A 12,545-nucleotide genomic window follows, 5' to 3' on the forward strand; every position below is an offset into this window, starting at 1 on the left:
CCTAGCACACGAAGATCTTCCGCCGCCAAAATAATATTAGTTAGGGTAGAGTCCGCGCCAAACTTCTAGTTCGCTCTGAATATAGAAATGAGTCGTCGCAACAGCAAATTGTAGATATCAGCGGGATAGCGACAGCGCGGCACCCCGCCACAGCACTCGCCTGCGGGCACATCGCGCAGTTAGTATGCTCTTACTGTTGCTACGGAGTATATGCTTGTGGTTGTGTTCCACCGCATTGCCTCTCTGACTACACTTGACAACTTTTTTTTTAATAATATAGGAGTAGCAGACGAGCATGCAGTCCACCTGATGGTAAGTGGCTACTGCCGCCCATAGACATCTGTAATCAACCCCAGATAGAATTAGATATTCTTACCAGAGGCCGGCCACAAATGCGCCGCTACACCTGAGGACTAAGCTGGAACGCCTCGGAAAAGTCTGTCTTCCTTACCACACCCTTCAAATTGGAACACAGCAGCGCCTAACACTGCTGTTATTAGGTAGAAATAGGTATGGCGGTGGTACCGCCGGAGTCGAACCACAAAGGGTTCTACCACCTTCAACTTCAGAGCGGACTAGAAGTTTGGCACGACTATAACAGATTATTTCCTGAGTATTATTTGTTATACAGTCTAATATATCAAGTTTAATTCATCAAATACCTATCTCAAAGGTTCCGTTTCCGACTTATCTTTAAAACACTCTTCTATTTCAAGAAGCGTTTTATTATTCGTTTCCGGCAAATAAAAGTACAATAAAACAGTACAAATACCGGACGAAATGCCGTAAAACAGAAAAGAGCCGTGTATTCCAAATTCTTTGAATATATACGGTGAAAATTTCAACATGGCGGTACACGAGGACAAAAACGTGAATGACGCTATCATATACGATATACGTTGGTATTTAACTGGTATTATTTCACTATAAATCGATAAAGATTGAATCATTGGACCTACACTGATTACTAAGGAATACGCGACTAAAAGACAAAGAGATATTATGTTATTTTCAAAAACGACACCCATTTTAACTAAATACAAGTAGAGGGAAATAGTAAACATGAAACCAATGCTTAGGAAAGACAATGTCAGGTAGGATGACCTCGTTTTCAAGGTTGAGAGAACAGAACCAACATACATGCCCACAACAGTTATTCCATCCAAGATTAACATGCCTATATACGCTGTATCTTCATTTTTCGTAATCTTCTTAATAATATCAATAGCGTATATACTACAGACAAATTTACCAGAGAAGATATACTGAGCGCTGACTAAAATCGCTAACATAAGTGGTAGATAGAATTCTTTTCTCACAAATGTTATTACAGTTTTATTTTTTATTTCTGTTTGCGACTTAACAAGGTCATGTAGCTGAGTTTCTGCGTCGTTAGTAGTACCACGTAACCATCTATGAGAGGTTTCACATTCTCGAAACCGTTTCTTACTCGCCAACCAGTACGGCGACTCCGGGATACATACAACAGTGATAGCGTAAAGAGAGCTAATGAAGCCTAAAATAGGAATGTATTTCCAGTTGCAAAAGGTACCGATAGCATTCGACGCCCACATACCCCAGTAGAAGCTCGTGGATTGGATATTGAGAAACATAGTACGATAGATAGGGTTGCAGTATTCTGGTATTATGTGGAAGAGTACGGATGTGTTGCTTGCGTTTACGAAGCCTTGTAACGCTTCAGCTATGAGGATATGGTAAGGGTTTGTGCTGAAGTACAAGATGATGTTGCAAGTCGACATCGCGAAGCAGGCGGCGAGGTAGGGTGTCTTCCGCCCGATGCTTTGTGTGAAGGATGGTAAGATGAACACCCATGGGATCGCTGAGAGGTTTGACAAGGAATCTGTGGAAGAAATTGTTGATAAATTATTAAGTCTTGGAACGTTATGTTAAGTATTTCATCATCATCATCATCAACCCATTACTGTCCCATTCGTCACGGGTCTTCTTTACGAGTGAGAAGGATTAGGCCATAGTCATAGGCGCTGGCCATGTGTATATTGGTAGACTTCACATACCTTTGAAAACATTTTTTTAGATTTCTCACGAATGCAGGTTTCCTCACGATGTTTTCTTTCACCGTTTAAGCAAGTGATAATTGATTTGTAATACGCACATAACTTTGCAAAATCAGAGGGTCGTGCTTGGGATTTAATTTTTCAGATGTTTGTCCAGGGTCAACCCGGAAGCCTTTGTGCGTCAGACCAGTATGGACTTGAGACCCGTGCCATCAGTGGGACAATAATGTGTTGAAGATGATGATTATTTACTCACAAAGCCATGACGCTAGTTCATCATTAATATACTCCGTAGAGTTCGCTTGTCTTCTTAGCTGCGGTATGAACACAGTTGGTGCGCCGGTGCAAAGTCCATTCATAAAAAATAACGCCCACACACCGCTTGCTATGTGTAACTGTAAAATACATAAAAATAATGGACGTGGGGCATAGATAAGTAAAGATTACTCACTCCTAACAAGAAAATGTACCCAGTTTTGAGAATTGAAATAGTTGCGTAAAAAAGTTTTGCCACGTCTCCGTGCTAAAATGTCCCTAAAATATTTGAAATAATTATTTATTTATTATGTAAATTACGCAGTATTAATTATTTATTCGTAAATTTTCTCTAAAAATGTTTTATTTGACAAGAATTCAAAAAAAGAACTTACTAATAAGCCGTTTGTGGCTTCATTCAATTTCAAGGCGGCAAAGTATCGTTAGTCGTTACTAATCTATGAAGTGGGGTAATAAAAGGGTGGCGTATTCCTCACAATTAATTACTAGTAATACTACTTTGCAATATTCAGGCTTATGGTGCTAGAATCCTCTGTGGTTCTACTCCGGGGCACCACCGCCACACCTCTCTGTAATAACAGCAGTGTATTCTGCTGCAAGTGCTGTTGTATTCTGGTTTGAAGCGTGTGGAAAGAGACATACTTAACCGAGGCATTCCAGCTTAGTCCTCAAGGCTATGGCGTCTCCGTGACCGAAGAATATCTTATCCTATCTTAGATTGATTATAGATGTCCGTGCTAAAGTAGCCATCATCAGGTGCACTGCATGCTCGTTGGCCACTTCAATATTATTAAAACCCTATTGTCTTATGCGATGTGACATGAATGTGCAATCGAATTTAAAATATATATATAGAAAGAAGCAACCTAGCCTTCAAATAAAACACATTTATTTTATTTTAAGTACCTAATTACACCTAAAAGACACGTAAGATATAAATTAATTCAATTAAAAGCAATATGAACGCAAAACTATAAATCATCACCGTGATATGTCGTAAAAATGATAATTATAAGTATTTATTATACAAAGTGCGTTGTTAGTTTTGTCTTTACGCAGGAGATAAATCAATCAAAATATTCTTGATGTAATGTGTAAAAATGCTTATAATTAGGCTGAGGTGACGGAACCTTTTTCCTGTTACGCTGTATATGAACATACCTAAATAATAGCTAATCCAGATTTAAATGTACATTATCTGAAACTACATAATACACATCCTAATGAATATTCATCATCAACCCATTACTGTCCCACTGCTGGGCACGGGTCTCCTCTCAGAATGAGAAGGATTAGGCCATAGTCCACCGCGCTGGCCGAGTGCGTATTGGTAGACTTCACATACCTTTAAGATTTCTTTTTTTTTTTTATAAATCTCTCAGGTATGCAGGTTTCCTCACGATGTTTTCCTTCACCGTTTAAGCAAGTGATAATTAAATTCTAATACGCACATAAATTTGAAACTCAGAGGTGCGTGCCTGGGATATGAACCTCGGACCCCTCGATCGAGAGGCCGCGTTTCTTAACCACTAGGCTATCACTGCTGCTGCTGCTGCTGCTGCTGCAATGAATATTATTAATGCGAAAGTGATTTTGTGTATTTGTTTGTTTGCTACGCTTTCTCGCCTTACTACATAAGTGATTGTCATGAAATTTTGTATACACGTTGTCAGGAGTTCAGAAGAGGACATATGACAACTTTTATCCCGAAAAAATACTGTTCCCGGGAGATAAGAATAATGCGTATAATTGTCATCGATTTCTAACGGCAAGCGAATCAATAAAATTTTGGATTACCTATTTATATATTTTATTTTTATATTATAGGAGTAGCAGACGAGCATGCAGTCCACCTGACGATAAGTGGCTACTGCCGCCCATTGACATCTGTAATCAACCCCAGATAGGATTAGATATTCCTACCTGAGGTCGGCCACAGATGCGCCGCTACCCCTGAGGACTAAGCTGGAACGCCTCGGAAAAGTCTGTCTCCCTTACCACACCCTTCAAACCGGAACACAGCAGCGCCTAACACTGCTGTTATTAGGTAGAAATAGGTGTGGCGGTGGTGCCGCCGGAGTCGAACTACAAAGTGTTCTACCTAAAGCTAAGATTGAATCGTGCTAATAAAAAAATAAACATTTAGCATAATTAACATATTTTTTTAACTATAAATACGAATGTATGTTACATTAACCAATCTCAGATCTTAAAGTTTGTATTGTACAAAACAATTCGTAGTATTATTAATCGTTATAATTCAGAAACAATTGAAATATTTTAAAAACAACATGGCTGCGTATATTGACAAGGCTATAATAATTACGCTCGAAATGTGACCGACTTTATTCACTCAACAAGTCAACAATTTTGTCACTTGAATGTTGCGATCAAATCAAAATATTTTATATCACGGCGTGCGTAAATGGACGTTTTACGCACGCTTCGCGTGCGCAAAACCCCCATTTCCGACCCCGTAATATAAAATTTTATACAACACGCGGACGAAAAATGTTTTTCTGACTCGTGTGATTGCAGTCCTCGCCTGCGGCTCGGCCTGCAAACTCACACTTGTCAGAAAAAAATGTTTCGTCCTCGTATTGTATTGTACTATTATTTCAGTAAAATTCATTACAAAAATATTTGCAACAAATATTTTCTACAAGTTATATAAAGCATAAAAAAAAACTCCATAACTCATATAGATTGGATAACCCTTTGTGGTTCGACTCCGGCGGCACCACCGCCACACCTATTGCTGTTATAACAGCAGTGTTAAGCGCTGCTGTGTTCTGGTTTGAAGATAGGGTCTGGGAGGCTAGTAAGAGAAATACTTTCTCGAGGCAACTTAGTCCTCAGGGGTAACACCGCTTCTGTGGTCGACATTAGTTTGATCGGATGATGGGATTATTGATTTATGGGATGGAACCTGTGGGAGGAACTCTATCATTACCCCTGTTTTTTAGATAAATAATGATAACTTAGCTTCTGCCAACCCAACTGAATTTTAATATCTAAGATAATAAGATATAATGAAAATTTGACTTTCAAATCTTCAACCCTGATGATGTAGAGGAGCCTATACATATATCATACGAGTTAGGTATTTGAATATGTAATAAGGTTTTAAAGCAGATATATCTATATGACAGAAGATTTGACCTTTAACTCACAAATCCTGATAAGGCAGAGAAGCCTCTAATCTAAACACATAGATTAGTAAAGATTACTCATTCCTAACTAGAAAATGTACCCAGTTTTGAGAATTGAAACAGTCGCGTAAAAAAGTTTTGACACGTCTCCGTGCTAAAATATACCTAAAATATTTGAAATAATTATTTATTTATTATGTAAATTCATGTAAATTACGTAGTATTAGTTATTTATTCGTAAATTTTCTCTAAAAATGTTTTTATTTGTCAAGAATTCAAAAAAAGAACTTACGATAATAAGCCATTTGTGGCTTCAATCAATTTCAAGGCGGCGAAGTATCTTTACTAATCTATGTCTAAACAATAGAAATTAGCTATTTATTTGACGCCTACGTACGAGTATACCTATGTAATAAGTTTGTAAAACAAACATGTGTTTAGGAGTTAGCTATTTGTTGACGTACCTATATACCTATAATAAGTTTGTAAAGTAAATACGTATTTGTAACATACCATTTGAATAAACACGTTAAATGTAATAAAATGACACCAAAATAAATAATTCACTTGTACTGTAATACAATAACGAACTACAAATGGACGTAAAAACGATGCGGTTACTTAACGCTCGTTTCCGCCAAAACGCGCCATCGAAAATGATACTATCGCTAAAACGCAGTATCAATAGTTTTAAAACCAAAAACCACGCTAAAATAGCACAAGAAAAATCGTAAATCCTGATTCCTGACGGTCCTGATGAAGAGAATGAGATAAAATTATTAAAATCGTGTCTTGTGATCGGGTCAAAATTTTAAAATCGGACTTTTCAAAGTGGTAAAAATCGAGTTCAAAATTCCGTTACATACATACAGGTCAAACTGAATAAAAGCGTGGTAAAAACAGTCACTAGGACGAAACAATCACTAAAGTACTACTTATTCGTGAATAACGTCTATCAGACGTTTGTAAAATTAAATTACAATATGACAAACATTCCATTAATTTGCTACGGGTCTCATACGGTATAGTTACGCCACTAGTTTGTTCGCAGGTCATAGTTTCTTTTTTTTTTTAATATAATTATTAGAATTTTGAATAATCATGGAAACAATGTAACATTTAATACTTAACTATTGTATTTTCATAACTTTTCTCTTATCATCATTGACATTTTTTATTATTATTATTATTATTTTTATTCTATTATTATAATCAACATCGACATTGTGAATTTATATAATTTATTTTTATCTGTCTATAGAAATGTATTATTTATAATGATTGTTAATAAGTGTAATTGGTGCATAACCGTTCTTCTTAACATTAAACAATAAATAAATAAATAGTTTGCGTACCCTTGTTGTCTTTCGCTGGGTATATTTTCATAGTTTATGAAAAACACTTACCTGTCTTAAAAACGGTTTTTTCGATTCCTCCGACAACCCAACAACTTGGTAGTTTCCGGACATGTTAACGAATGACAAGTCTATTAAATGTTAACTACACTCAAATCAAATGCACAGAATACCGTAACATATTATTATCTCCGAATCATATGAATTCTGATTCTATCTCGTTATTATTTTCCGTTGAATAATATTTGTACGACACTCCCAAATAAGTTTAAAGCGATTAAATTCTTTTAAACGTGATGTTGTTTTTTTACCTTTTAACGATAAGTCAGTATTTAAACCTTTTTCATCGTATGGTCCGCGTAAAACTGCTAGTCCGCTCTGAATGTAGAAATAAATCGCGTCGCCATAGCAAATTGTATGACTACACCTCCTCGCAACAACTTCAGAGCGGACTAGCAGTCTGGCGCGGACTATACTCTGCACAACGAAACGTTTTTCGAGCGTTTTTTTATAAAATAAGAGTACTACGAGCAGGCATCACCATGAGTTTTCAAAACATCCCACAATTTTACGTTACGTATATTCAATCCATTATTCTGTTCCGTTTGATTCAGTAGACTGAGTAAACGTAACAATAAGTAAGTGTTCAAGTCTTTTGTCTGCCTCACTTGTTCGCAAAAAAGAGAGACAAAACATAAAGCGCTATTTTGTCAATTTATACATTTAATGTTACGTTACTGACACTATAGTTCTGATACAATCCGCTAGGGGCGCTGTTTGGAATTTGTATGGGCAAATACCTAAACAAATACCAAAACAGACATATTTGTCAAAACGTAAACTGAGGTGCGTCGCTACCCCTGAGGACTAAGCTGGAACGCCTCGGAAAAGTCTGTCTCCCTTACCACACCAAAGTACTTCAAAGTACTCAGGTAGGAATATCTAATCCTATCTGGGGTTGATTACATCCATGTGCGGCAGTAGCCACTTACCATCAGGTGGACTGCATGCTCGTCTACTACTCCTATATTATAAAAAAAAACCTAATTAAGTACATAAATATACTTAAATATAATTTAGCTTCATAACCTACGTCTAGATAATATTTTTTTGGCTTTTTATAAATATTTAAATTTCGTTGAATGTATGTTTATTAAAATCTATCAGCCGTTTGGGCGGTATGGAGTGCCAAAGAATGAGACATACATTCGTTCAAAAAACATAACAACATTACAAACGGATAAAAAAAATAATAAAAAACAACATAACACTTAAATACTGTTTCAAAATTTGAAACTGTTAGACATATCCCGTATGGTCTAGTGGCTAGGATACCTGGCTTTCACCCAGGAGGCTCGGGTTCGATTCCCGGTACGGGAAACTATCCAAGCCATTGTCTCTTTTTTATAATATTTTTTTAGCTTTTTTTTACTCTAAATTTAATTTATATTAATAATTTTTAAATAAAAATATTTTAATTAAAAAAATATTTTTCATAAATTTTCTCATAAAGATGTGTGAAGTACTAGGTTAAATTGCACGTAAAATTTATTCATTGATTAAAATAATATTAACAGCGTTTTTAGGGTTCCGTACCCAAAGGGTAAACACGGAACCCTCTTACTAACCCTCCGCTGTCCCTCTGTAACAGGGCTCTATCTCTAATGGATAAACACTGGGTTTACGAACGGTGTCCGCAACAAATACTGAAAATAAAAAAGTTCAATATATAACGAGCCCCATATACTAAACCGCTATTTTCCGACGTTTGCTTTACCTATAGAACCGTAATAGGTGAACAGTTCAAAATTTCAAAAAGTACATTTACTTCTATGACTGCCATGATAACAGATACTACAATGACCAATTATTTTATAACAGAAGGGGCATACGGGCATGCAGTCCAGCTGATGGCGAGTTGTTACATCCTATGGACATCTGTAATCAACCCCAGATAATATTAGAGTCCTACCTGAGATCGACCACAAATGCGCCGCTACCCCTGAAGACTAAATTGGAACGCCTCGGATAACCTTACGACACCCTTGAAATTAGAACACAGCAGCGCTTAACACTGCTGTTATAACAGAAATAGGTGTGTTCGTGGTGCCACCGGAGTCGAACCACAAAGGGTTCTACCACCTTCAGAAATATCATGTATTCATTTAATACTTGTTGTTAATAATGAATCTATCCAATACTTTGCCTTTTCTTTCACGAGCGGGAAACCTTCTAAAGGTACCCGACGTCGTGGGAGCGACGCCGGGTTATGTGGGATTTTTACCACACTAAAACCCACCCGATAGTCGTTATCGGCATTTGGTGGAGAACTCCGGGATCTCCGATGGAACACAACCGCAGTCCTCTAAAACGCGATGCCTGGGGGATGATGCTCTGGCTGATGCACTGGGGGGAGCACAGTACACTCCTCTCACATCATCTGGTGATTACAACGGTATGTGTCTACCGGGGTCGCTGGCTGGACGGTGGGGTTTGAGCTCCCACTCTTGCCGCCTGCAACCCCGGAAACCCCTTTTAAGTCCCCACTTACGACAGACACTTACGGGGATACCGTAGCCCTATTCTGTACCCTTACCATGAGTTTTTACGTTTCGACAAATATGACTATTTTGGTATTTGTTTACGTATTTGCCCATACGATTTCCAATCAGCGCCCTAGCAGATTGTATCAGACCTATAGTGTCAGTAACGTAACATTAAATGTCTAAATAGACAAAATGGCGCTTTATGTTTTATCTCTCTTTTTTGCGAACATGTGAGGCAGACAGAAAGACTTGAGTACTTACTTATTGTTACGTTTACTCAGTCTACTGAAGCAAACGGAATAGAATATTGGATTGAGTAAACGTAACGTAAAATTGTCGGATGTCTTGAAAACTCATGGTAAGGGTCCTGGTCCTGGGACTATACGGACAATCCAATGTTTTTCCTACCAAAGAACGACTGTTGACGATTTCTTTATACTTTGGTTGGTAAAAATTGGATAGAGTATTACTAACATAAGTCGTAGAAAAACTTTTGTAGGGGTGGGGCCAAATAGTTTACTTTTAGACTTTTGTGAATAGTGTAATACTTATGTCTTCAATAATTTGGTTCAGAAGCCCAGTCTGTTTTTTTAGTTAAAAACGTTAGCAAAGTAATTTAATAACAAAGTACTCAATCTTTATAATTCAGTTTAATTTATTTAAATCGCAAATTGCCTTACATAGACGAATGGAATGTGACAATATATTGTGTAGGGGGAGTCCGGGAGAGTTTAGCAGGTGGGAGATATTAGCCACTGCTCACAGAACCTTTGCAGAACTAGATATTGCGACGTTGTCAATTTTTTTAAACTCCATAGGCGCCCCCCACCTCGCTTACGCGATGCCGTTGCAATCGGCAGTTTGGTTTAGAAGTGAGAAATTATAATACGTTTTCGTGCCCGGAAAGTAACTTTTTTCAATTTTCTATATTTGATTTCTATTGTTTACTGTGAATAAATTTCAGCACGTCATTTATATACATCGTAAGTGATAATATCCTAGTAACATTCACGGCAGACAGCTTGTACTTAGGTGTCATAGTTTTTTATAAAAATTTAATAACAGACAGCTTGGCGTGGGGTGGGAGACTTTACCCCGGCGTTGGGAGGAGACCTTACCCAGGGTAATCTCTCCCGCTATCAGTCTCGTTTCTCCCGCAATATTTTTTTATTTTATTTCAGATAATCATCCAAAAAGCCTTTCAAATATAAGCAAAAAAAGAAACAGATAGAAACAGAAGTAATTTATATTTGTCAGTAATAAGAAATGCTTTAGGCGATATTGATAAGCAACAAGTTTGTCCAAATCAGCTTTAATAAAAAAAGCTGATTTCTTTGAAAACCTCAAACCAACAAGATTTTGTCAAATTTAGGGAGCATTTTGTGAAATATTCCAACGCGTCTCTTCAAAATCGTTTTCTGTTTATCCTCTACAACCACGAAAGTCATGTCATTATTGAAGTCGTGAAATACGCAAAATCAAATGGAGTAACTTTGCTGACTTTACCACCCCATTACAAACATGTTGCCATTTATTCATCTTTCAAGACTAGATATAACTCAGCCATGAATAATTGGATGATAAGTAACCCAGGACGAACTGTTACGATCTACAATATACCCAGATTTGTAAGAACTATTATGTCGTAGACTATTAGCTAATCCAATTTTTGAGTGGATTTTGATAAAATGAGATACACCCCTTTAACCCCGACACCTTTACAGATGAAGACTTTTTATGCTCCGCGGTAACAGATAGAGGAATGACTAGTGAACTGCAAGAGCAAGATGTTTCTTCGATTTCTTAACTCTCAGTAGCTGCAGAACTACCTCCAAATGTAACCACTATCGAATTACATTCAACATTTATTGTACAACGTCAATCAGAGCCTTCAACATCAGCATCAGTATTCATAAATGAAACGTCTAGGGCCAATTCACCATCAATTTTGGCCGAGGAGGAATCTCAATGTATATACATATCAAAGATGCCCAAAGTACCTTGTTCGTGTCCTCATTTACTATGTAACATTATGTACCATATTCTTATGATTCAATTTGTATTATGTAGAATTACAATATTTGTAGAATTACAATTTTCAATAATTATTTTGCCTATTTTTAAACCCGGGTAAAGGCTCCCTAGTTGGAGGGTCAAGTCTCCCACCCAGGCGGGAGATATTAGCCAAATGTCAATTTGGTAGAAATCGTTAATTACTCATAAACTATTAATAATGTATTAAACTTTCTTATAAGAAAATATAGATAAATAATGAGGCTTCAGATACAATCTATAGAAATAGCAATTTTGTAAGAATGGAAAGATTTATGAGCATTTTAGTGGAAGGCGGGTAATCTCTCCCGGACTCCCCCTACATATAAATAATGTTTGTGTCTGTTTGTAAGTTTATCTATTAGAATATTCGATCGTGGTAGATTCCACTGTGGTTCGACTCCGGCACCACCGCCACATCTATTTCTGTTATAACAGCAGTGTAGTTCTGCCGTGTTCTTGTTTGAAGTATGTGGTAAGGGAGACATACTTACACGAGGTGACTTAACTTAGTTCACAGGGTACACATTTGTTGCCAATTTAAGGTAGAAATATGATCTTATCAAGGCTTTTCAGATGTCCAGACGGCACAATAATGATCATGAAAAATATGCTCTAAGCCTTATAGCATATTTTTAGAGTCTAAGGTAATTAGTTGATTACTTTTTGAAATACTTTATTTATTTTAAGGCCATTGATAAGTAAAATTACTTATCAAAGGGCTCTGTTTGAAATAAAATTCTATTCCTATTAGCGTTCAATAGTTATAACGAAAAACGGCGAATAATGGCGATTTCTTCTATGGGAATCTCCATTTACTTTAGAGCTTTTAATTTTTGTATTTGTTGTTATAGCGGCCATTTCCGGCATTCATACGTTGTAAAAAATAAAGTGTAAGTAGATCTATCTCTTGCGGACTAATGGGGCAGTCCGCCCTGGGGACCCGATCCTTGGGCCCAAATACAGTTGCTACAATAAGTAGTCAATCAAAGAATCTGTAAAATATGTATAAAACAGCGAAAAAAGGTCACTGAAACCTACCTATTTTTCGGCGAATCCAGTCCATGACATAAAATTAGATATTTTTTTACACTGGAGGCCTCCATTCAAATGTCCGCCGTGGGCCTC

The 12,545-nt window shown here is 37.0% G+C and overlaps 1 protein-coding gene and 1 non-coding gene across 2 annotated transcripts; one reads left to right on the forward strand and one right to left on the reverse strand.

Annotated features, from left to right (window-relative positions):
• Positions 1 to 565: 565 nt before the first annotated feature.
• LOC140755552 (facilitated trehalose transporter Tret1-like) lies at positions 566 to 7,071 on the reverse strand. Its single transcript, XM_073090841.1, has 3 exons — positions 6,871 to 7,071; positions 2,293 to 2,431; positions 566 to 1,861 (listed from the first exon to the last, which is right to left on the reverse strand). Exons 1-3 carry the CDS (start codon positions 6,931 to 6,933, stop codon positions 663 to 665), a joined length of 1,401 nt encoding a protein of 466 aa, XP_072946942.1. The 5' UTR covers positions 6,934 to 7,071; the 3' UTR covers positions 566 to 662.
• Positions 7,072 to 8,127: 1,056 nt separating this feature from the next.
• Positions 8,128 to 8,199, forward strand: TRNAE-UUC (transfer RNA glutamic acid (anticodon UUC)). Its single transcript has one exon. It is a non-coding gene; the product is annotated as a tRNA-Glu (tRNA).
• Positions 8,200 to 12,545: the final 4,346 nt, after the last annotated feature.

Source organism: Epargyreus clarus, unplaced genomic scaffold (genome assembly GCF_041222505.1).
Source record: "Epargyreus clarus isolate Ecla_fem2 unplaced genomic scaffold, WU_Ecla_fem_2.2 ptg000033l, whole genome shotgun sequence".
In the NCBI taxonomy this organism is placed as follows: domain Eukaryota; kingdom Metazoa; phylum Arthropoda; class Insecta; order Lepidoptera; family Hesperiidae; genus Epargyreus; species Epargyreus clarus.

Bases quoted from the DNA above. Each gene is read 5' to 3' on its own strand.
- LOC140755552 (XM_073090841.1), bottom strand. From the start codon at position 6,933: ATGTCCGGAAACTACCAAGTTGTTGGGTTGTCGGAGGAATCGAAAAAA. The intron at 2,432-6,870 runs GTAAGTGTTTTT...TGTATTTTACAG, and splicing joins AAAAACCGTTTTTAAGACAG to TTACACATAGCAAGCGGTGT. The intron at 1,862-2,292 runs GTGAGTAAATAA...TTTCTTCCACAG, and splicing joins TGAACTAGCGTCATGGCTTT to ATTCCTTGTCAAACCTCTCA.